Source organism: Marmota flaviventris, unplaced genomic scaffold, assembly GCF_047511675.1.
Source record: "Marmota flaviventris isolate mMarFla1 unplaced genomic scaffold, mMarFla1.hap1 Scaffold_45, whole genome shotgun sequence".
NCBI classification, from domain to species: domain Eukaryota; kingdom Metazoa; phylum Chordata; class Mammalia; order Rodentia; family Sciuridae; genus Marmota; species Marmota flaviventris.
The window spans coordinates 475,555-502,319 of NW_027288277.1; the positions used below are offsets into that span (position 1 = coordinate 475,555).

The 26,765-nt window shown below is 37.4% G+C and overlaps 1 protein-coding gene and 1 pseudogene across 1 annotated transcript in view; one reads left to right on the forward strand and one right to left on the reverse strand.

Moving 5' to 3' along the window:
• The window catches only part of LOC139704214 (zinc finger protein 420-like), a 28,986-nt gene extending 14,100 nt beyond the window's left edge, over window positions 1-14,886 (reverse strand). Inside the window, 4 exon segments of the mRNA XM_071607265.1 lie at window positions 2,429-2,565; window positions 9,100-9,296; window positions 11,131-11,243; window positions 14,818-14,886. Coding sequence (XP_071463366.1) covers window positions 2,429-2,565; window positions 9,100-9,296; window positions 11,131-11,243; window positions 14,818-14,886 — 516 coding nt within the window.
• Window positions 14,887-25,121: 10,235 nt separating this feature from the next.
• Window positions 25,122-25,665, forward strand: LOC114082963 (histone H1.10-like; annotated as a pseudogene).
• The last annotated feature ends 1,100 nt before the right edge of the window (window positions 25,666-26,765 follow it).

The window sequence follows — 26,765 nt, forward strand, 5'->3', positions numbered from 1 at the left end:
TGGCTCAAGAGGAAATTAGGTGCCCCCAAACAACAGGTCCTTTCCTTCAAGAAAATGGCCTGTGGAGATTTGATTTTGATAATTATTCCACCTGTCAATCTCCAGCATCTGGTAAGACACTGGGCTGCAGGAACACACCTGACACATAGTATTTTAGGCAGATACTGAGGATGCCCTTTAAGCATAAGGAAGACAGCAAAGAGTCTCTTCCACTGACATATTCCCCACCTGGTTGGCCAGTAGGGCTGAGGACATAGTGGCCCAGTGGAGGACTTAAGCCTGCAGAGACTGCCCAGAGTCCCAATCTGCTAGCACCTGTTTTCACCACAGCCAGTCTTGTGGTTCCAATAAATAGTCTTTCTCCCCCAGCCTCCCTCACTAGGCCAATGCACACTCACCATTTCTTGGTTCTCCGGAGTTGAGCCTGCTTGGGATCCTCAGTTTCTGCACAGCAGAGCAACCTGCAACTCTGAAGTATGAGATTAAATTCCAGCCAAATGGGAAAAAAAAGAGGACTTAGAAGAAAAGAAGTAACAGTGAAAGCCCACCCTCCTCCTCCCTGATAACGCACAGGATTGGACAATTCCTACAAAATGCTCTTGATTAGAAGGGGCTTCAGATCATGCACATTGAATCTGAGACCAGTGAGCCCTTTTTTTGAGTGACAGGGAATATTATCCAATCTAGACATGAATAAGGGTTAGAATCTCAGGTTGTTGAGCCCTGCTTTTTTTTTTTAATCTTGGAAATATAACCCAGAGCCTCAGGCTGCTGTTATTTTAAGGCAAGTTGTTGTTGTTTTTTTTTTTTTTTTTTTTTTTTTTTTTTTTGTTTGTTTGTTTGTTTGTTTTTTTCCAGAAGTGAGATCCTAGCTCAACCAACAGATTATTTTAATTTAAACTTACATATAAATTTATTTCAGTTTATGAATTATATATGCTTGTATATTATTCAGGAATTAATATAAAACAATGACAATCACTATCAAATTTTATTTAAATTCTTTTGATCTCTGTTCTTTTTAGGTGACAGATTGAACTTTGAACTGGAAAGAAACCCTCTAAAGTAAAAATGCCCAATAAAAACAACACATAAGATGCTGGGATTTTGGCTCAGGGGTAGAGCACTCACCTCGCATGTGCAAGACCCTGGGTTCAATCCTCAGCACCACATAAAAATAAATAAGTGAAATAAAAGTATTGTTTCCAGCTACAGCTAGAAAAATACATAAAAAACATAAGATACAAGGTGAGAAACCAGCCTCTATCTCAGAGAAAAGCCTGTCCAAGGAAGGGGGCATGACCCTTGTCCTTGGAAAGACCCACAGAACACTCCTAGGCATATACCCACCCTGCTGAGTTGTTTATCTACAAATAACAGGAGAGATCTGCTGAGCCAGGTGTCCTTGACTCAGTCAGGCTAGCTGAGGACCCATAGCAACCCCCTAGCAACCACCAATCAGCATGAGATATGGAAAGTACCTGGGATGTCAGATGACCCTCCCAGTAGTTTAAGGTGGTTGGAAACATGTTAGAAGACCACATAGTTCAGCAGGTACATCCCTCATGGCCTAAACAATCAGTTCAAATGAATCCCCCTCTTCTACTAACCAATCACCCTTACCCAACTTGTTCCCGCCAGTAAATGTGCTAATCATGTTTTAGACTCATTTTATGATTTTCCCACGGTGTGTGATGATTTGCTAAGAGATGCTATGATGTATGTGGGGTCCCTGGCTTCCCCAGAGAGTGTATAAAAATACTTCAAACCCTGTGCTCAGGGCCTCTCAGCATCACCAGTTGATGTGTACGTGGAGGACTGAGCTAGCTCACAATGAAAAACCAGCCTCTATCTCAGAGCAAAGCCTGTCCAAGGAAGGGACATGACCTTTGTCCTTGGAAAGACCCACAGAGCACTCCTAGGCACATTCCCACCCTGCTAAATGGTTTATCTACAAATAACAGGAGAGATCTGCTGCACCAGCTTTCCCTGACTCAGGCTAGGTGGTGATCCATAGAAACCCCCTAACAGCCACCAATCAACATGAGACAGGGAAATACCTGGGATGCCAGATGACCCTCCCAGTAGTTTATGGTGTTGAGAAACCATGTAGTTCAGCACATACTCCCCTCTTGCCTTAAGCCAATCAGTTCAAATGAATACCCCTTTTGTACTGACCAATCACACTTACCCAAATTGTTCCCGCCAATGAATGTGCTAATCATGTTTTAGAGTTGTTATTTGATTTTCCTGCAGTGTGTGATGATTTGCTTAGAGATGCTATGATGTATGTGAAGTCCCTGCCTTCTCCAAAGACTATAAAACTGCTGCAAACCCTGGGCTCAGGGCCTCTCAGCGTCACCAGTTGTTGTGTGTGCACACACGGAGGACCGAGCTAGCTTGCAATAAACACCTCTTTGCTGTTTACATCGATCTTGGTCTCTGGTGGTCTTTTAGGGGTCCAGAATTCAAGCATAACAACAATAAATGCATCTTTGCCGCTTACATAAATCTTGGTCTCTGGTGGTCTTTTGGGGGTCCCAAATTTGAGGATAACAGTTTCTCCTGAAACCCATGGGAATAGAAGACAGCACTCCAGCTCTTTTGGACTGCAGTTTTATACCACAAAAAGTTGCAAAAGGGGGGTGTCTTGAGAACTTAAAAGGATTATAGGATTTTGACAAACAATACAAAGGCAAAGAGTAGGTTAATTGTCTAAATGGTTCAGCACTTAGGGAATAAGTTTAGATCACAACATCAGAATTTATGAGACACAACTAAGGTTTCAGAGAGGGTTATTATTGGTCAGGAAAAGCCAGCCAAATGGCAAAAATGGAGGACTTAGGAGATAAGAAGTAACAGTAAAATCCCACTCTCCTCCTCCCTGATGACACACAGGATTGGACAGTTCCCACAAAATGCTCTTGACTGGAAGGGGCTTCAAATCATGTATATTGAATCTGAGACCAGATAGACCTTTATGAGTCATCACTAAAGTTTCAGGGAGGGTTGTTATCAGGGAAAACAACCCTGATTTTTACAAGCATAATACAAAGGCAGGTACAAGGTTAATGGTTTAAAATTGTTCATCACTTAGGGAGTAAAATTAGATCACAACATCAGAAATTATGAGGCACCACTAAGGCTTCAGAGAGGGTTGTCATTTGGTCAGGGAAAGCCAGAATTTATGAGTCATCACTAAATTTTCAGGGAGGGTTGTTATCTCATCAGGGAAAACCAGGCATGGGTGAATTCAAGGCACTGGCAGGCATTTCAAGCAAGTTTAGATATCACAGTAATTTATAATGAAGCAGAAATTAACTTTTCATGGCTGTGTGATGAGATGGCTCCCAATCTTAAGAGGAATTTAGACTGGATTTTTCACTTGCCCCTCCCCACCCCCCCCTCCCCTCTTTTTGCCCCCCCTTGCCCCCCCTCTTGTTGTTGTTGTTGAGAGAGATACACACTCTATCAGATTAAAAAACAATTAAAATAGAAATGAAGGTATTTGTTATTAAGTGGGTAAAAATTTTGATTAATATATTGATGATATAAACAAGGAAAATTGTGACAATGATAAAAAGACATTTAATATAATGGCTTCAATATTATAAGTCCCTATGATTAATGTTCAGTGGGTCAGTTCTACATTTTTTTTTTATTCTTTAGGTCATTTTGAATTACAGTTTTGTAAATGTTTGTTAAGTATACAAAGTTCAGATTTTGTAATTTGTAAAGTAGGAAAATGGCACATTTGATCCCCTGTGAGGATTTTAAAACTTATAAACCATGTGGGGCATCTTAGCACATTTTTTTTTTTCATATTTGCACACAGTACAATTCTAGAGAGGAATGAGTTGGAGATATAGTCTACTGAGCAAAAGAGAAAATTGCCTTAGGCTATTTCTAAAGCTTTTAACTTTTCTAAATTTTCAGAATTTTTGGTAATTTGAAAAAATATTTTAAAAATGAATTGTTTGAAATTATTTATTTATCTTTCCTGCATTCTTTTTCACTTTTATTTATTTTTTAGAAGAACTAAGAAAACAGAATTCCAAAAATGTTCCATGTGAATATAAAGGTATGTTTCTAATGATCAAGATAGAAAGCAGAAGCAAAACATCATCTAATTTGATGGGTCTGCCTCAAACTAGAGAGTTACACATCTATATCTGCCATTCTTCACTAGGCTCCTGCAGTTGAAAAAAAAAAAACACCAGCCAACAAACAGAAATGTCTTTTTCAGTTTGATTGTTTCTCACAAATAATTCAAGCTAAAATACACTAGTATCACTGTAGTTTCAGAACAAAATGTATTTTTAAATAATAAAAATAATATGTATACATAAATATATAAATAAGTATAAAATAAAATATAATGTTAGATAGATATTTTTTGCCTGGATAATCTTCTTGTACATATTTCCCTTTAGACACAGTTCTGGGAACAAAGTATCACAAATAAGACATGGATCCTACATTGCTACACAGAGTAATTAAGGCACATACTAAGAGCTTGGTATAAAACTTGGCATAGAGACATAAATAAGTAGAGAACACCATAGAAAATTATATCTAAATGCTAAGCAGCAAATTCATAATCTATAAGTACATGAAGAGACAAGTTATCATAGTATATTTTATGACTGAGTTGCTGCTAATATACAGAGATAGAGATATTTATTAAGAGATGGTTTTATGCATATTTTTGGTTTAAAAAGGGAAGGATCAAATAATGTAGGTGATTTAAACATGAGCAACTAATATTTTTCTGTGTTCAGTACCTTTTTTAGCAGATATATAAATTGTAATTAGTTCCAACCAGTAAAATGGAGAAAAGGTATAAAGATTACTCTCTATGAGTAAAACTACTTAAAAATAGTACCAAAACTTAAATTCATGTCCAAATGTTTATTCCTGACAAAAAACTGCTTCTTTTGAACCATTTCTGTAGATATGATTTTTTATAATAAATATTTTTGTGATTTTTTGCACATTACTTGATATAGTTATGCTTCACATTTTCTCTTCTGTGCAAAACATAGACCTGAGAAAGACTCAATTCTCTGCTGCCTCCTCTGCAAAGACTTTTGATTTCTCCCAGCACATGTTCCATCTACCTATTTTACCACCTATATTCTGAAAGAAAAAAAAAAAATTCTAACTTCTAAACTTCCTTGATATTTGAGCTATCTTTTAATTTTTAAGCTTATATCATTTCTATAATCAATATGGTGCTTTCAGTAAAGAATGGCTATTATTATGCACCTGGTTCATTTACAGGAGTTTTGTTTTGTTCTTTGGTTTTATTTACAGTGAAGTTTAAAAAAAGGTTAATGTTGAAACAGAACACAAAGAAAAGACTACCAACTCCGATTTGAAATCAAATTAAATCAAGATTGTATTGTGTACACAAAACCTGGACAGAACTCTCTCTTACAAAACTCCATGCTAGAGATCACCCCCTGATCTTCAGGAAAAAGTTTTTACAGCACAAAATGTTACAAAGAATGTCGGTGTCTCTGGTACTATACAGATAACAAGATTTTGACAAGCATAAAACAAAGGCAGATAGCAGGTTAAGGATCTACATGTCTCAACATTTCAAGGTAGGGAATAAATTCAACTCCAGACATTATAATTTATGAGCTGCCACTGAGATTTTGAGAGAGTTGTTATTAGGTCAGTGGGAGCCAGGATTTATGAGGCACCAGTAAGGTTTTAGAGAGGGTTGTTATCCGGTCAGGGATAGCTAGGCATAGGTGAATTCAAAGCACAGGTAGAAATTCCAAACAAGTTTAAAACATCAAAATATTGTCAGGCCAAAGAGAAATTTTAGTTTTCTTACAGAAAATAAAAATAAACTTTTTATAGCTTTTTGACAAGATGTCTCCCAATCTTATACTGGAATTAGGCTGCGTTCATGATTAATACTGTTCAGAGTCAAAAGATTGGTTTAAAATCCCAGGCCTTTTAAATATTTTTTTTTATATTATGTCATTGAAATATTCATACCAATGGTGACCACACCAGGTGAAAAGATTAATAATTGAAAACAATTTCCAATACAATAATAAATATAAAATTGTTTTTTTTTTCTCTTTAAAAGTTCTTTAGCACAGTTCATGTTACCAACATTTGTTGTATATTTTCTATCTAGTTTTAACGTTAAGGCTTACATTTACTTTGATAGGGAAATTATGTTAAATTTGATTTCTTCAAATGGTCAATGTCGAGATTCAATTAGATATTCCAGCAGAGTTTGGCATGAAGCACTTGTGAAATGTTTAAGGCAGACCTCTATAAGACTACAGCTGCTTGTTCATGTGATTGCTTTTGTTTTCCTAAAATAAGTGAAGTTTTGTATGGTAAAACAATAAAATTATCAAAAAAGTAAGATACAATTTGAATTTTGAACTGGAAATATATAGCTCACAGTCATACTTTGTTTTACTCACCTACAGACAATATGTTACAAAACAAATATTTTGCAAAGTTCTGGTAAATGATATATAAAAACATTTTTAAAACTCAATGATAAAGAGGCATAACCCATTTCCTAGAGGTGTGCAAAAGATTAGAAAATGGTTCTTAAAAGAAGATGTACAAAATATCAGTAAGAACAAAAAAGAAACCAGTCTTAAGATAAATGTAAATTAAAATCTGAATGACATATTGTTACATATTTATTAGAGTGGTTAAAATACAAAAGGCTAATAGCCCCTCATGTGGGCAAGATTGCAGAGGAACTGGAAATCCTCTGTGATATTTCTGAGTATATATAATGGACCCAACATTTTGAAAAACAAACTTGTATTTTCCATTTTTGTTTCTGAAATTGAACATAGACACCAAATGTGAGTCCCCAAACCTCCACTCTGAAGTTTTACCCAAGAGAAGTGAAGACACACATCACAAAAGTAGCATTTAGTAACATTTTATTCATAATACATAATATTTGTAGTTTGGAGTCTACAAATAGAAAATTAAATACACTCTGGCCAATTTACCTATGCATTGAATAGCATTTAGTAAAGTCCTTCAATGCCTTACTGTTAGATGTACTATGAATTAATAATAAAACAAGATAACTAAAGTTTATTTAAATAAAAATACATAAACTCTTGTGTTTTATATAAAATTCTAATGCAGACTATAATCAGTTGAGAAAATATAAAAATAGTGATTGCTTCTGGTGTGATGGAGTTGAAATTGACTATTGTAAGAAATTTGGGGGTTTTGGATGCTTATAAGGCATAAAAATACAATTATGGGAGAGGGTCTCATTGGAAAAAAATCTATGTTTCACTGTGTATGGTGGTTCAAGCCTGTAATTGTAGCAGCTTTGGTGAATGAGGCAGGAGAATCACATATTTGAAACAAGACTCAGCAACTTAAAGTTGTAAGCAACCTAGAGGGACCATGTTAAAAAAAACAAACAAACAAGTAAAAAAAAAAAAAAAAAAAAAACCTGGGGATGTGGCTTAAAGGTTAAGCATGCCCTTGAGTTCAATTCCTAGTTAAGAAAGAAAGAAAGAAGAGAAAAGAAAAGAAAAGAAAAAGAAAAAAATAACACCCTTCACAGCATGAAACTGTCCAGGGAATTATGACAAAGAGCCATCATCCAAAAGTTGAGAATTTCAAGTGAACTCATGGGGAAAAAGAGAGTCAGAGAAAGTGTCTCTGGAAATTATTTGCCCAGGTAATATAGCTAGAAGTATGGCAGGGGTTATAAAAATCTGAAGGGTGGTATCACCTTGGGGTCTCTTAACCACACCCTCTTTTAATTGGACATTAGATGCTAGGTGCCCAAAGCAGGTGGGATGTGAATGGTGAGAATTTTTCTACTTTCATCTATATTTTTAAAATAATTAGGGCTAAATAAGTTTGGATTTGGCATTCATGAGCTTTTGAACTAATGGTATTCTGTCTTTAGTGAAGATGTAATTTAGGAGCAAACACATGGAGCAACCATGGAGTTATCTGATGCCACTCAAGAACAGGAAAAATTGAAAATCAGAACAAGGAAGAGATCTGCTAAGCAGGGTAACAAAGGCCTGCTCGAATGCTGGCAGTTATTTTGCAAGATTCCAGGGTCCTTGGATGATAAGACATGACACACCACAGGGACATTTGGGACATGTCAGTTAGAGCCTCAAGGGAGAGAAGGTGCCCAGCAGGGACACACGGGGCTGCACCCACAGAATAGGACATAGCAAATCAGGGGTACTAGGGGCAACTTATGTATGCACAGTGGAGTGGGATTAGCTGAATTTTAAGGGCTCCCTGTGGATTGACATTTTGATCATCTTCTTGGACTCTTGAATATGGATAAGTGCTGTCCAGGGTGGCAGGGTCTCTGGACCTGGTAATCCCATGGAGCCCCTGCCTGGAGTTCCTGGCCTCCTCATCCAGGACTGTCCCCCTTGATTAGCTTTCTATGTTATCCCCAGGGCCCTTGTCATTCCACTTCTCTCTCTAGAACTTTCCCGTCCCCACTTATCATATGGACTACCCACTCACTCCCTCTGGATTTTGCTTGGACATGAGCTTTTCAACAGTCTGGAGGTTCCCCCTCTCATCCCTGTCTCCAACAGACAATCTCTGTGCCCCCCACATTGTGCCCATTGCCTTTACCTTTCCTGATCTACTCTATATTTTTTTCTCTCTCCCCTCTCAAAATTATAAGCTCCAATTACATTCTATCCCCAATGCCTAGAACAGAGATGCTCAATAAATGTTTGCTCAGACAAATCCTGAATCAACATCTGCCACAGGAACTCAGCACACACCACCCAATTTCACAGTCCCTTTCTCCACCTAAACCTGTTTCTGAAGAGCTGAGATTTGAGGCCATGTTTCCAACAGAAACCGTAATGTGTAAGTGGAATCTCATCATGCCTCCCAAAGAATCCACTGTCCACTCTCTTTCACTGGTGAAACAGATCACATGACCAAGTCTGAGGGCAACAGAATCTAGGCTGGACTCTGCCCAATGGGAAAGATAAAATAATCTAATTCATGTCAGCTGCTAACATTCATCATTTTCACATGGTCATCATCCTCTTCATGACATCATTCCCATCAACATTATGTCACTATCATTGGCATAACCATTGCTGTTTTCACCATCATAATCATTGTCATCATTATTGCCACTGCCGTCATCATCATCACCACCACCATAATCACCACCACCACCACTACTATCATCACCACCATCATTATCATCACCATCATCACCATCACATTTATTGTCATCATCATCATTGCCATCATCAGCATCACCAGAAACTCTGAGGAGAGACAACAATTCATAAAGTCAGCCCCTTCCATCAAGTTCATAAGCAAAGGTGGCACAAGAACTTTTCATGGCTAAGAATCTAGTGATGATGTGGTTTTGTACATCCAGGAAAGATGGGTGTGAAGTTCATGTGTGAGCACATGAGGGCCTGGTGAGCACATCATGATAAAGCCTGAGAGTGACCTACTGTGCCCACTGAGGCAAGTATCTTTCTCACTCAAAAATCAATCAGCCTGAGGAAGATAAATGCACATTATGGGTAAAATACAAATGTGAGATTGTGAAGAGTAGAGCAGTAACAAATTTAGTGTCAGGCAGTAAACTTCATTCTGTAATACACTCCAGTTTGAAGAAAAACATAATTAACAAGGTTGCATGTTTCCTAAGAATGTTTTTAACCTGATATCCTGGAATAATGACTGTCATCTCTATTTCAAAACTTACTAGGTAATCCACACTAACTTTCATTGTTTCATGGGGAAAGAAATCCATCAGTTTGTTAAAGCTAACAAGGGCCATCAATTTTACATATTATTTGTAGTTTCTTAACTAGTTTTTGCTTTGGTCTTTTTGGTGTCTCATATTTTCTCATGGAGATGAGTTATTGCCCCACAGGTAGCTGTCTTGGAGGAGATGCCCAGTAGTGAGTCAAAGTGATGGTCAGGATAAAGAATAATGGGACATCAGATGTCTGTGGACCAAACACAGAATTAGCCTCACTGTACAAAACAGAGGTGCTCCTCAAAGGTGCTGCCTGGAGAATCCCCTGAATGGGTCGTGGTTTGGAAAAGATCACCTTGTCTTTTAAGTTTCTGTCCTCCATTTCTCTTTGGCCTCCAGTGGGCAGAGGCCCCTGCCAAGTGAGCATGAAGTGCATCCTTTCCCTGGCTGTTAGGAAGGTGGCTTTGCCCCCCACCACCCAATTCTGCAGAAAGAGACATCATATGAAATGCTTTTTGAGACTGCCATATGGCACTCCACCCTCTTATACACTCTGCAATAAGTAGGCTTTCCCAAAACCAAGGAGGGACATGGCAACAGGGTAACACAGGAGAAAGAGAGTGGGCTCCATAGCATTCATGGCTCAAATCACAGCTGTCTTTTCACATGGCCTCTGCATTTTGTTTTAGTGTCCATGCCTCAATCTCCTCAAACTTAAAATGAGAAGAGGATCCATCAGCCAGGATGATGCACTTGACACTGGCAGGACAGGTTTTCCATGAAAATTACCTTGTGTGTTCAGATGTTCAAAGCTGGATATGACTGCCTAGGTGTGCCAATGAGACACAGATCCTCATGTGAAGTTGAGTGCAGTTTTGCCACATGGAGTTGGTCCAAGGCTCCTCAGCATTGAGGCCCTGGGTCTCAAGCATGTGGTCAGCCAGGATACCACCGGTGGTGAGTGGACTTAACTGGACTGCTTAACGACCTAAGCACAGGACCACAAAGCACCAGTTCCCAACCACCACTGCCTGATCTCAGCAGCAGCTGTGAAGTCAGATTTGTTCTCTCCAGAAAGAAATGGAACACGAGTCCAAGAGGTCAGGCCCCTCCTCCCACACGTAGCACTGTTTAAGGACCAAATCCAGATTGATAGTCACACTTCTTATCCACAATACTTGGAACCTCAAAGATGCCTCCTTCATCTTTTCCAGGTAAATTCAGGCAAGAGCACTGGGCTTGTGATCCTCTCAGCAGGTCTTTGACCACTGAGTTCCCAAACAGAGCCTTCCTCCAGTCCAAGTGAACTTTGTCCAAGGCCATATTTTCATGAAATACCAACAGCATTCCTTCTTCTGACTCTGGGCAGACAGTGCCAGCCTCACGAGTACCAAAGGTCCCATGCCCAGAAGGGCCTCCAGTTGTTCTGCTGTGCTGTGCTCACCATCTTAAAATCCTCAACAATTTCATCCTTGAACCTGTGCTCTGAAAGTGCAGCCTAGTGAAACAAAGGCAGTCCACAAGCATAGAGTGCCTGCATCAGGCATGGCCATCCTTTCTCACATTCCCAGTCACCTGCAGAGCCTGCAACCACCAGGAGCACATGAGGCTGGGGCTGGCAGAATGCCTTGTCAGTCAGCAGGATGCATAGTGAGTACCACAGGTGCATCATGAGGAGGCCGGGAAGACAAGCTGCCTCAACAAGTTGCTCAGCACCTAACCACAGCTTGCTTTGAATGCAAAAAAAAAAAAAAAAAGCAGCAGCATTCTAAGAAATATGACTGACCAAAGAGCTGCCTAATGGATTCCTGCCTCTTGTTACTCATCAGCATACAGAAAATCTTTCACTGTAGCAAACTTACTCATGTAACTGCTCCAAATACACCTTTTCCTTTGACCTTTACTCTATGTAAACATGACTGTAAAAGAAAATTACTAGTGGATATAAAAGTGAAGAAATTGGTCTCCCTGGATTGCACAGTTGTCTGTTTACTGGTTTCAAATGAAGTCTGAATGTTTAGCTAAACTATCAGTACTGAAGGCTCAGTCACTGAATACTGAAAATATTACTTTTGCAAGCTGCCCTAAAGCAAATCTCTAATTCAAATAAATATTTACTGCACATAGCACTGTTGAAAGTGCTGGATTTCATGCAGAATAGACAGTACCAAATTACAAAGTTATTCCATGTCTTCTTTTGGAATAATTTGTAAAGTTTAGCAACACTTAAATCACATGATGAAAAAATAGCAATGGAAACATACCACAGCATAGAACAGTGACTCTTCTAATTAAAGGTTAAAATATTAAATTTCAATGATAACAAGACTGGAGAACTGTATCCTAACAGTTTAGAATTCCAAAATGACAAGTATATCTCATATCTTAAGTGAACTCAGAAAAAAGATTAAAAATTATTCCACACACAGCAAGTATTGAGTCTACCAGCTCTAAGAGGTCATTCTGGCTTAGAAATATAAAAGAATGTGAAGACTGACCCCAAATGATTTTTTTAAGATACCAATAACAAACTGGAAATTTTAAGTAAATATTCTAATAGCGGGTATTAAATATAACACTCTAACAGCATATTCTTCATTACTGAACTCAGCTAACTGGACCAAGAATAGAAATTACTATATCTTATAGAAGATACAACCTTAATTATTCATCATAAATATAACCATCCATAGCTCTGCCACAATATTCAAGACATTTTACAGCTTAGTAAGGATGTCCCTTTGAAAACCATCCACTATCTTTTTCCCTTGCAATGATACTACCCTTTAAGGTTGTTTCTCTAAAAGAACCCAACACCTGCTACATTTGTGTACAATGTATAACTACTCTCATGTATAACTGATTAGAACTAGTGAATATTTTTTTTAAAGAACCCAACAAACTCATGCCATGTACACCAAAATATATAAAAATCACTTGTCAGTGATAACTGGATGGCATGTGCTTCGAATTCCCTTAGAAAGTTACTCTTCTTCTAATTTTTTCAGGTTCTTCAGAAATGTCATGTTTTGTGTTCTAAAAGGTACAATTTTGCTAAACCATAAGCTTTTAGTGAATTTTGACTGACATGATTACTCTGACCGTGTTCCAAACACATCATACCCAAATTCATATCTACATTAAACACTACTAATCCTGAGTGTTCAGTAACCATGGAACCTAGACCATGAGCTCTGCAAGCACAATATCCAAGTATTCTCATCTTCACTGATAAGCAGTGTCCACTAAACAAAAGATGAAACAAACCATAGTATTCAGTTATTTCATCTTCTATTTATTGATTTTTGGAGTTTTACAAATGAAAATGGCTTGCTTTAGGTAAATTTGTGAAAAAAAGCACAAAAATTTAACTGCTTATAGCTAAAATTATGAAAATTTACATCTCACCTCTGATACTGATTTTAATTAAAATTGTGAAATTACACCTGCTACAGCTTGAGTTCCACTGAAGCTAAGAGCCAATTTGTGGTTACTTCTGATACCTCTGATGTCAGTTACTGCCCTCCTTTTGCATTTTACTTTGAAGAAAACACTGTTGTGTGGAGTAAGATCTACTTGTAATTTGAAATGTTCTTGGCACTGTGCTTACCAGTTGATATGCAGCAGCTCTGCTCATCATCACAACAATGCTATAATGGAGAATATTATAGACAGGTAGAGTGTCACTGACCTTAATATACTTGTCCAATGTCACTGAGCTACTTCCCATTACTAACAGCACAGAGTATATCTTGAATATTTTATCAAGAGGGCCCCAAATAGGACCACACCTGCCAGAGAATATGGATTCATCCCACCATGAGTACCTCCCATTTAATCTCAGCAAATTTATTTTTCTCGAATTCACCTTAATCTGACCATATGCCTTGGCATGGAGGAGAAACAACATAGTGGCAGAGCTGGTGTGGGCAACAATTTATCTTCCAAGTATTAGCATTCAGCTAGCCTTCATTGTCATATCTTGCAAAGCTAGGAAAGATCAAGATCTCTTAAGTAAAATGACATCTATGAAATGGCCTTACCTGCAATGCTATTTTCAATACTGACCATGTATAAAGTGACTTTAAATATTCAAAACAATTCTGATCTTATATGTAGCAGTGTTTATCACATAAGCAAATGATTTGTGTCATGTTATAACACATAAGATATATAAATGAGTAATTTATCCTTCATTCCTCCAAAAATGACTTTGTATTTCATTAATGAAAACAGAACAATGAGTTGTCTGTGGAACTGAGTATCAAACCCAAGGCCTCACACATGTGAAGCAAGCTACATCCCCAGCCCAAAATGCTAGTGTTTGAATGATGCTGTTGGAGTAACAGTGTAGTGCCAGGCCAGCCTTCCACTGTTCTCTGACCAAAATTCCTATTTAACTGCTACACACACTGATGTTTCATGGATTTACATCCAGAAAAGAAGTTCTCAGAAACCATATAACTTCCACCCTTTTAGAGTTGCTGTACAGTATATTGTACTCTTTGAGATGCAGAAAGAAATTTCAATTCAGACTTCACTAACATAGGAGCAAGAACAGTTAAACAGCATCTACTGTTCTTTGTCCATTAAGAAAGATTGCTCAGCCAGCTTGGTGACACACACCTATAATCCCAGTGGCTTGTAAACATGAAGTAGGAGGATTGCAAGTTCAAACCCAGCCTTAGCAATTTAGTGAGGCTTTAAGCAACTTAACAGAACTCTGTCTCAAGAAAAAAGAAAAAAAAAATAGTTGGGGATGTGGCTCAGTGATTGAGCACCCTGAGCTCAATTCATGGTACAAAAAAAAGAAAACATAAAAACAGAATAAGCTGCACTGTATAAAATAAATTTTAATTACTTTATCTAAGAGCTAATAAAGGTACCTCTGAAAATCCATGCTAGTCTCTGGAAAGTCATAGCAAAAAAAATAACCAAACCCTAGAGAGGCTTCTATTAGTGAATGAAGTCAAGTGAACTGTCACTGAAACATAACATCTTGACAGGCACATCCCAAACTAAGCTGGTCTAAAAGTGAACTCTGTTTACTTCCTGCATTCTAGTCTACTCACTTGTGAACCTTGTTCTTGCACAGAAATGCTGTCATCATGGTCTACCCAGGCCACAAACTTCTGAGGCATTCCTAACCTTCCCCTTCAGATCTTAACATCTGCCCAAGCCAACTTGAATAACCAAAGAGGAACAGATGGCTCTGCTCCAGAATCCTTCCCCGCTTTTGGGAATGCTAGTGATGAGGGTGCAGAGGTCCCAGCAAAACTTCTGCCTGAGCAGGGTCACAAAACCCAAGGCTAAGAGTGCTCTTGGGGGCTGGGGTTGTGGCTCAGTGGTAAGCAATGGCCTAGCTTGTGTGAGGCACCAGGTTTGATTCTCAGCACCACATAAATATAAACAAAATAAAGTTCATCAACAACTAAAAAAAATATATAAATTAAAAAAAGAGTGCTCTTGGGATTTTAAAAAGCACAGCTGGAAGGAGACCCTCTTTTCTCCCTCTTGTGTGAGGGCCTGAGTATGGCCCCTGCTCTGTCCCTTAGTCCCTAAGGGCCTAAAATAATGATGGCTTCTGTGGAATTTCATTCCTTTGAAACTTTCTTCAGAAGTCTTCTTTCTTCAATAATCCTCCTTTTAACTTATGATGGTTGATTGCAGCCAAGCATTCTGACTTGCACCTTCTAAACATTTCCAATCTGTGTGTCCACATCTATCAGCAGTGCCCTAGCTCAGGTCCTCATTGGCTCTCATCTGGACTAGTCCCACAGCCCCACAAATCTCCTGTCTCTAGTCCACACAAACAGCTTCTGTGGAACAGATAACAGGAGGGACCATGTTCCCCACACACAACTAAACTCATCAATGGCTTTCCATTATTAAAGAAAGATCTAAATTCCTTAACAGGTCTCACCCAAATATCTATATACAATCTTCCCTCCAGTCAAACAGCTGTTCCTCCTTGACTCACATTTTAGCTCTGACTACCCAAAATTGCTTGGGTTTGGTCTGGAGCTCAGATACACACACACACACACACACACACCACACTGAATTAATTAGTAAGTAGGAAGTTCCCATTCTTGAAAACCTGAAGAAATCAAAGAAATGTGGCTTTCTTCTGGCTTGCTTCTAGGTATCAAAGTCATCACATTGATGTCTACAATTCATTACATCAATATCCCTAAATATTGCTGTTACAAATAACTGGTGCCAATGTACATAACACACAGCAGCAGCAAATGTCTAAAAGGAAGAATCATAGGCTATAAGAAAAGATTCTGATCACCAATGAATCTCTGCAGACAGAGCACCAGCACAGACTCCCTGAGAGGCTTTCTCACCCAGACAGTGCCCCTCTTTCTCCACTGGTGCCACTACCCTCTGTAGAAATCTGTAGCGTGGCACATGACCTCTGGTTCCTTAAGGACAGGAACATGTTCCAAGCATCCTTGGATCTCCAAGCCCAGTCAAGTCCTCAGAATACATTAGACACCTGTAAATATTTACAGAATAATGTGTGCATTCTGAGCTAAGCAGATTTTTAAAAAGTGCACTGGATATCAAGTTAGAAAACTTGGGCTTCTTTCATTAAATGTGATGAAAATATTTGAAAACAAAAAATATTTTTAATATCTGTAACCCATTGTGTAGTTAACTAAATAATCATTGTTTGTGTAGGAAGAAAAATTAATGGAAGATGTTGAGAAATAAGGTCTGTTTTTTTTTTTTTTAACTTATGGAAAAATTTCAGAGAAAACTGCATAAGCAGTCAAAAAACTGGTAAATTGGACTTGAACAAAAAACCTATTGGCCTTATAAGAATGAAAAGACTATAGAATAAGAAAAAAATATATATATACTTCATATATCTGATAAGTGAACATTTGTGTATATCCAGAATACAGAAGAACTATTAAAACTAAACAAGAAAAGGACAGCTCAGTTTTTAAAATGGGTAAAGAATCTGAACAGGAATTTGCCTAACAAAGATAAACAATGGCTAACAAGTACACAAAGTTATTGAATATCATTATTTATCAGGGAAATGCAAATAAAAACCACAATGCAATGCCACTTCATACCCATTAGGATGACTAATATGGAAAAACACCATGTCACAATGTTGGCAAAGATATGGAGAAATGAAATCTTCAAACATTGCTGATGGGAATATAAAGTGGTTGAGTCACCTTATAAAACAGTCTGGCAGAGTTACTTATGGCCCATAAATTTCAATCCTAAGTATCTACCCAAAAGAAAACAGAAGTCAACTCAAAAACACAAATATTCACAGCAGCATGATCATAAGAACCACAAAGTGAATGTCACCCAAATATCCATCAACTGATAAATGGATAAACAAACTACAGTGTATCTATATAACAGAACACTATGTAGCAATAAAAGGAATGAAGTTCTAATATGTGCTACCTAAAAAACAGGATAAAAAAAAAAAAAAAACAAATACAAAGGGCCATATATTGAATGATTACATTTATATATCATGTCCAGAACAAGTAAATTCACAAAGAGAGAAAGAAGATTCATGCCTACATGGAGCAAGATTGAGTGGAGACTGACTGCTAAAGGGCATGGGTCTTCTTTGGGTATGACAAATGTCTTTCCATATTAGATAGCTGGATAGGCACACAACTGTGTGAATATACTAAAACTCAGTGAATTGCACTTTTAATGAGTGACCTTGATGGAAATGTGAATTATATATCAATAAAGCTGTTATTTTTGAAAATGGCTGCCCAAATCATATACTAACACCTCTGCACAAGGGTCTGGTTGAATCACTCTGCCTGTGACAGAATAAGCTGTCAGAAAAACACACAATCTGTTAAAATGGGAAAATAATCTATGTTCCTACCAATAAATCTCTATTTCAACCAACCATAAAACCAGATCCAAAGTAGACAGAGCAAAGAACAAAAAAAGCATGCAATTCAACAATTAGCTGGAAGGTTACAGAATGAAACTAACCAAAGATTGTCTACCCCTCTTTCCAAACAAATGATCACTTACTCTGCCAGTCTAAATTAAACTTTATGCCTAATATAGAAAGAAACTGTTTCAAATACAGAAAATCCCACCCATTTAATATGTAATAAAGTCTTTGGGGGGGTAGTTGTTGATGGACATAATTGCTTTATTTATTTATTTGTCTGTCTGTCTGTCTGTTTGTTTGTTTATTTATTGTGGTGGTGATGATCAAACCCAGTGCCTCACACATGCCAGGCAGGTGCTCTACACTGACCCATAATCCCAGCCCTGTAATAAAGTCTTAATATTTATTTAAATGTAGTATAAAAATTTTAACAAATGCAGCTAACAGGAGAAATAAAGAAAAAGGTCTTCATTTTTATTACAAATTCTGTTTAATCCCTCACTTTCCAGGAATATTCTTAGTAGGTTTTAGGGCACAAAATTAAAGAAATTAACTCATAAGTAAAATGAAAGGCACTGTATAAACAAATCCCTGTACTTTCACAGAAAAGTTTCAAAAACCTAAAACTTCAATATTTTAGAAAACAAATAAGATTACATCATTAGCCACAATAAGATACCAGAAGGAAAAGTCCAGGAAAACCTCATTAATTTGGCCCAATAATGAAGATCAGTAATTTCAAGTCTGCCTTGATTTAATTTCAGACTATGTATTAAGAAATATTTGCTAGGGGCTGAGGTTATGGCTAAGCAGTAGAGTGCTTGCCTCGCACATCAGGGCCCTGGGTTAAATACTCAGCACCACATATAAATCATACAACTAAAAAATAAATATTAAAAAAGAAACAATTGTTAGGCAAAATAAAGTGCAAATAAAACTGGATAGAGTATTATTTAATTGATTTTAAAAATTTCACATGCAAATGACTTCTGCAAAAATAATAATTAAAACAAGTTACATGTATTCTTTAGAATCCTGTACTCTAATAGAAATATTAGAATAAAGTATATAAAATAGAGACTAAAATACTTCTTAAATCTATTAAATCTTTAATTGTTCCATTTCTATTTACTTTGGCTGTGAAAAACTGGTTTAGGAGTCAGAAAAGCTTCACAGGCAAGACTCAGACAAAAATTTATTAATTCTACTCAAAGTCTGGCAATCTAATTTTCTGCTTTTATTTTAAAAAATGTGAACCATACAATTATATTTACTTTATTTTGGGGGGCATTTACTTTATCATTATTTTTAAACAACATATTTTATAAAATATTGCCATGTCTATACTGAGAAACATAAACAGATCTTAAACAGGAACCAGCAGCATACTCAGTTTAAATACTTACTCTGCCCTTTAAAAAAAGATTTAAAATACAGGACACATGTGATTATAAAAATTAAATAAAATATAGTCCACATCAAAATTTGAAATAAAGTAACCATTGAATGTTATGGCAGCAAGTGCCATACAGTTATGCACATCGAAATTTAAAAGAAACCATGTTAGTTTTCTCTAAATTAAAATGTATACTATTCTCTTTTGCATCTTTAAATAATAATGATAATATGCATCAACCTTTGGGAGGTTGAGGCTGAGGCAGAAGGATCCTACATTCAAGGCCAGTCTTAGGAACTTAGTGAGGCCCTAAGCAACTTAGCAAGATCCTGTCTAAAAATTTTTAAAAAATAAACAAAAGGGCTGGGGATGTGTTTCAGTGGTAAAGTGCCTCTAGATTCAATTCCCAGTACCAAAAAATTAAACAAAGAAGTAAATAATGATTTTGATGTCTGTGGATGCCTAGCATTTAGGTAGGTATTCAGTGCTGAATGAAAACTGGTGAATAAATCGCCAGTTGATCCATATTGTCCCAGCCTTGGGTTATTCAGTAAGCAATGTTAACTGAAGTGAAAAGAAAAGCACTCTCAGGAAAGGCAATCTAGATGTACTTTATATATAGAAGACAGTTCAAAGAATAAACAGTCGGTCAATGATAAAGTTGTGAATCTGCTTCATGTGAGGCCATCTTTATATGTAACTCTTATTTGATTGAAATAAAATCTAAAGCAAACATAAAATTAAAAATCATATTTCATCAGGAAGTGATAAAATCTTTGGACAGAAGAGATACACATAGTTTTAGACATGATTGGACAATCATATAGTTTACATAACTCATAAAAACTATATTATCACCCAATTACGGAAATAATATTCTTTATGCTATTCAGCCATTGGTATCCATGTTTGGAAATTGTTAAGAAATTTATTTTGAAAGTTACTTTAGGCTTTCCTTCAGGTGAATAAAACACAAAAGTACTACTCTTTGCAGAAGAAAACATTCTGTGTTCAAAACAATTATAGCTGGTTGATCAAGTTTTCAAATATTGCTTTTAATATTTACTTTTTAGTTTTTTTTTTTTTTTTTCACGGTGGACACAATCCTTTTATTTTATTTTTATGTGGTGCTGAGGATTGAACCCAGTGCCTCATACAGTCCAGGCTAGTGTACTACCACTTGAGCCACATCCCCAACCCTCAAGTTTTCAAATATTAACAATGAGTTAAAATCAAGGCAAAAGACCTAAAAAATACTCAATATATTTAAATATTTTCATCACATTAAATGCCTAAGAATATCTGACATGTAAGAATCACTAGTATGTTCTTAAGGAAGAGAATTCTTTTGTTAATAAAAATGTTGAATGAAAGAAATCTTTGAATAACACAAGGTTTCCTTAATAGTTTACAGTGGAACACACCTATAATCCCAGAAAATCAGGAGACTGAGGCAGGAGGATCACAAGTTCAAGGATAGCCTCAGCAACTTAGCGAGGCCCTGTCTCAAAATAAATAAATAAATAAATTAAATAAAATGTGCTGGGGATCTAATTTACTAGTGAAGTACCCCTGGGTTTGATCCCCAGTACCAATAAAACACATGTTATCTCAAAAATGTACTTTTTTCCCTATTGAATTAGCAAAGATTAAAAAGATTAACAAAACTTGGTGTGAGCAAGGGTTTTGAAAATAGGATTCTCATGGGCATTGAAGGGGACAGTTTTTACAGATAACAGCTTAGCTATATTTATCAATATTTAAAATGTATATAATCTTTGACCTGGCAGTTATACCTCTAAGAAGATAAGTGAATAATATACTATAATCAATATACCACTATTAACAAGAAAGAAAAACAAGTAACAATCTAAATGGTTATGAAAGGAGTAGCTAGATAAAGTATGATGCTTCTAAATAATAGAAAACTAGGCAGGCAGGGCTGGGTTGTAGCTCAATGGTAGAGCACTTGCCTGGCATGTGTGAAGAACAGGGTTTGATTCTCAACACTGCATATATAAAGATCTATTGACAACTAAAAAATAATTAAAAAAAAAAAACTAGGCAGCCAGTAAAATGATCACCCATGATTATGCACATCAGGTTCAACTCATAAATAGAGATATATATAGAACACTATAAAAATGACCACATAGCTTCATATATAGAGAGAGACTGCTGTGTATTTAAAATCTTATATATACTTTCATATCCATCAATAAGTTTCCAAAAGTGAGTTAATTGTGGCCATTTCTTTGTGCAGGAGTTGAGGGTTTACTTTTGTCATTATGTTGTTTTATATGGGTAAAAATTTTTCTAATTATTATAATAAAAAATCACAACAAACTTTTAAGAGAAAGAAGTGCCTCTATATCACCAAAATTACTTCAAATCTTTTCATCTTCCTATTTAAGAGGAAAGAATTCATTGAATGTTGCAAGTAAATGTAATACAGAATCTCCTTCTCAGAACCACATTTTAAAATGACAAAATAATAGAAATTAAAATATTAGAGTCATAGAGATAGGGAAAGACAAACATCATTATTCAAACAGCCCACATTATTGGCATTCACCTTACTACCCAGAGGTTGTATGAAATCAAACACTCCTAAAACAATATCCCTTTTACACATTAAGGAAGCAGACTAAAATAATAATAATAATAATAATAATAATAATAATAATAATAATAATAATAATATATAATTTTTAAAATGTAAAATCATAAAACACCACAGTAAAAATATTTAATTATTTTCCTGTCTTACATTCTTTCATAGCACCTTTATTAAGAACCTGAAAAAAAAGTTTGGGGAAGTTAAATAGATTTTAAATGTATACATTTAATCTGATGTTTATTTCCTTTAGATTTTTGTTTTCCTGGAACTAGAGAAAACAGTTCAAAAGTACATGGGAAAATAAGCAAGCAAGAATTCCCAGGAATATGAAAAGCAAAAAGGGGAAACTAGTTTTAAAAGATATTAAAACTTTTATAAAATCAATAATGTGATACTGGTATATGAAGAAAAAGACTAATAGAATACAAACCCCAGAGACACCCCAATACCTCCAAAATTTAACAACACCATAAGAGATTCAAAGAAGGGCTCTAAAAGCAACAGGTGAAAATAACAGGCACACAGAAAAAGATAAAGTTGAACCTATGCATCATTCTGAACACCAGAATAAATCCTAATTTGAACATTTAAATGTAAATGTGATACCATAAAAGTACTAAAAGAAACCATGGGCAAATTCTAAAAATCTTGGAGGCCTTTCAGTGACTTAAACTCCAGATACCTGGGCTGTGGCTTTAGCTCAGTGGTAGAGTGCTTGCCTAGCACTTGTGAGGCATTGGGTTTGATCCTCAGCACCACATAGAAATAAAGAAATATTTTAAAAAAATATCAAGATACCATAATGATTAATATAAACTGTAAAATTTTTAAAAAATGTAAGACTTTTGTATATCAAAATATGTGAAGGTAAATAAAAATAAGTGAAAATCTGGGGAAAACTAGAATTGATATCACACAGGGCTAATCTCTCCAATTTACAAATTTCTAGAAATTGATAATGGGAAAAAAGCAACCCAAAACAGAAATGTGAAAAAAAAAAAAAAAAAAAACATTAACAGAGAGTTCACAAGAAAAAAAATACAATTCGTTTTTAAGCATAATATGCAGAGCCTTATTAAAAATGATAGAAATCCACATTAAATTACTCTATATTGATAATTCTCATCTATCAAACTGTTAACAAATTCAAGGGTTGTACACAGTACATTGGAAAGGCCCCAGAAAAAATAGGAACTCTCTCATACACTGAGATCTGCCCTCTCGTATCTGTGGTATTCAGACTGAATTCAACAATCATAGGTGAAAATATTTTTTAAAAATATTGTCATACTGAACACATACCAACTTTTTTGTTGTCACTAGTCCCTAAACAATACAGTGTAACAACTATTTATATGGCATTTATATTGTATTAGTCTTCTAAGAAATCTAAAGATGATTTAAAAGTATGTGGAGAAAGTGCATAGGTTATATGCAAATACTATGCTTTTTATATAAAAGACTTAAGCATCCTTGTATTTCAGCATCCGCAAAGGGGTCCTCAAATCAATCCTCTATGAATAATGAGGAGCAACTGTACTTGTGGGAGTTTAAAATGGTGCAACACCTAAGAAAGGAAGCATTTAACTAAATTATAAATGCAATGCCCACTGGCACGGTGATCCCACTTATAGGAATGTATCCCACAGATGTACTTGCACATGTATAAAATGATATGTATACAAGCTGGTTCACCATAGTATGGTCTGTGATAAACCTAGAAACAACCCAAACACTACGGGGGGGGGGGGGGGGGGGGGGGGGCTGGATAAGTAAACAAGGCACTTAATAGACACTGTTTAAACACAGCTGTTTTTTTTAAGTGTTTTCTATAAACAAATATTATATTCATTCTAAATAAATACTAATAGGAAAAAATCTAAAGAGCATATAAAGAAAAAACAATAGGATAGAATTACTTAAATAGTATACCACATTTTATATAAAAAGAATATAGTACACTGGCATTTCTCCTACTATAAAAGGAAACAATTGACATCTATGGGAAATAAATTAAAGGTAGTTATCTAAAAAAGAGGGGTGAAGGGGGGGGGCAAAGCAGTTGGAAATCACATTTTCCCAAGCATGCCTGTGTCATTTTAACTTTTGAACCATAAGAACATGTTATCTACATTAAAAGAATTTTTAAACATTAAAAAGAATATTACAGAAAGAAGAGAAAGAGACACCCATAAATAAGATTTAAAACTAAGGTTTAAAGAGATTTTTTGCTCTGAAATTAGATGCTGAAAAGCAATCTTGGTGTGGTCATTACAAAAAAAAATGCTTTTTCCCCCTTCAATCAAGTTAAAGAATATGAAAATCTGTTTTTAAAAAGCTATTTAAATGAGTAAGAAATTTGGAAAGGGGAGAAAAATGTACAATGAGGACACTCTAATATAATGGTTCTCCAAGTATGGTCCCTGTACCAGCAACATCAGCAGCATGTGATAACTTGTTAAAATTAAAATTCTCAGGCTCCCACCCAGACTGAAACTTTGTACTAGTCCAGCAATCCTGGTAATACCCTCAAGTCTGAGAGTCACATATCTTGTCTGGTTCTTCCCACAGGTTCAGATACGCCACCAGTCTGCATTTCAAACAAGCTCCAGGACATAGGACCACACTTGGATAAGCAAAGCTGAAGTCCTCCTGGGGGAAAAAGGTATGTAACCTTCATATGGTTGAGTTTCCCATGAAACCTGTCCTCAGTATCAGATGGAAAAAGTCCTTATACAGGCTTCCTAGCCAAGAGATATCATGGAGCTAGTTTCCTACATAAACCGTACACAGAAAATAAATGTTTTCAAATACATTCTTATAAAAACAATAACAACTATGAATCATTGAAATTCAACTTAAGGATGTCTCACTTGAAAAAACTTATAAGTGGACCTACAAACTTTCAGAAATTGGGCTAAGAAACAAAAATAATCCATATTCCATAAATTCTGCCTGTGTTGTGTGAACAACTTAACCTCAAATGCATTAACTGCCCACCATGTGCTTTCATGGAAAAGCACCAAGAAGTTTGTTTCCCTCAAACCCTTTTCAAAAAATTGTCCTCATGTTGATGAACACTGGTCTTCCATTTGTTTTACACAAGGAGAAAGATCTGTACAGGAATCTTCTGAATAAAACATTGTAGCTTAGCAGAGCGCATCACACACATCCAGAAGGCGGGCAGCTTTGGAGCAGCGGCGCCACAGCAGCCGCGAGATTCGGACCGAGCTTGAGCCCTCCCTGAGCCCCAGAGCTGCCCCAGACAACCACCCCGGCTCCCCGATGGCGCTCGTCCATCTGTCCCCAGCCCTGCCGCCCAGCCCCAGGACCCGCGCCTTGAGCGCCCCCCCCCCCAACTTTCCTCTTCCTGGCACTGCCTGCCACCAACCCGCTGGCCACCACGTTGGTGGAGCTGGAGGAGGCCCTGCAGCTCCTGGGCGCCAAGGGGGCCATGGGGAGGGCGGCAAGGTGGGGGGGGCAGCGACAAGGGCCGTGGTGGCCCCAAACATAGAAGCAGCGGCAAGAAGAACCAGCCGGTCAAGTACAGCCAGCTAGTGGTGGAGACGTCCGCAGGCTGAGCAAGCAGAAGCTTGTCGCTGGTGGGCATCTATGCAGAGGCCAGGAAGGTGGAGGGGTTCAACCAGCAGAACAGCTGCACCTACCTCAAGTACTTGGTGCACGCTGGTGCAGAATGACTTGCTACTGCAGGTCAAGGGCACAGGCGCCACCGGCTCCTTCAAGCTCAGTTGCCAAAAGCTGACGGCCAGCTAACGGTGCACAAACCCAAGAAGCAGGCAGCACGGCGCCACGTGGACCCCTGACCCACCAAGGGTGCCACAGCCAACAAGCACGCACCCCGGAAGGCCGCTGCCACCGAGGACAAGGGCAGCAGCAGCAGCAGCAGCAGCAAGGCCAAGAAGGCAGCGGCTGGGAGCAAGAAGTTGAAGAAGGCAGCCAAGCCCAGTGTCCCCAACGTGCCCAAGGGCTGCAAGTGAGCGCCCAGGCCCCACACGCGACAACGTGGAGGGGGACCGTCCCTGCTGGGCCACGACCTCCCCTCCCCTCCCCCACGCGCCGCTCTGACCTCACCTCCCCCATGCGCAGCTCTGGCCTCCCCTCCCCCAAGCACTTCAGGGAGATTTTTGAAACAGCCCGGGTGATGCCCTGATTGGCTCTGGCCCTTAGCAATGGCCGTCGCCATGGTTACCGCCCCACCCAGCAGCCAATGGGCAGGGCCCTGGTTGGCTAGCTGGATTCAGCCTCCAGGCCTGGCCCCCTCCCTCTTGCCACCTCTGGGCTCGCAACAATTGCTCAGGGTGCAGGGTAGGGCAGCGCTCCCCTCCCCACCCAAGCCACAATAAAACATTCTTGACCTTTGCAAAAAAAAAAAAAAAAAGATTCAAGTTTAGACTGAAAGATTTAGAAGTGAAACGTGGTGGCACATGCCTGTAATCTCAGCAGCTCTGGAGGCTGAGACAAGACTCTCTCAAATTCAAAGCCAGCCTCAGGGATGGTGAGGCACTAAGCAACTCAGTGAGACCCTGTCTCTAAATAAAATATAAAGTAGGGCTGGGGATATGGCTCTGTGGCTGAGTGCTCCTGATTTCAATCCCTGGTACTCACCCCCCTCCAAAAAAAAAGAAGGATATAGAAATCTGTAACTTTTTTTTACAAGTCACCTTTGAATAGTTTTGGATGCTAAAAATTAACCAATGTGCTGACATTTTTATATATTTCCTATTTCATTCTCTCTGAGATGCCACCACCTTTAAGACACTTAGAACATTCTTATTCTATGTTCAACTCAGAAGAAAAATTTCCATGTGGTTACAACATGCCAATTTTAAGATTCCATCCATCTCAGATGTGCATCTTAAAAATCAATGAAATGCCTTAATTATAAACCACAGAATTGTATGGTAAATTATTTGTTTTTCTTCCAATTAACTCTTATGTCTCTCAAATGTAAAACTCCAAAAAGGCATCCATGTTTTGTCCATTTGATGACATTTCCTCCATGCTTAGAAACTGGAACATTTTCAATATCTTTGTAACTCGTTATTTATTTAGTTTACATAGGAATATGTGAATATGA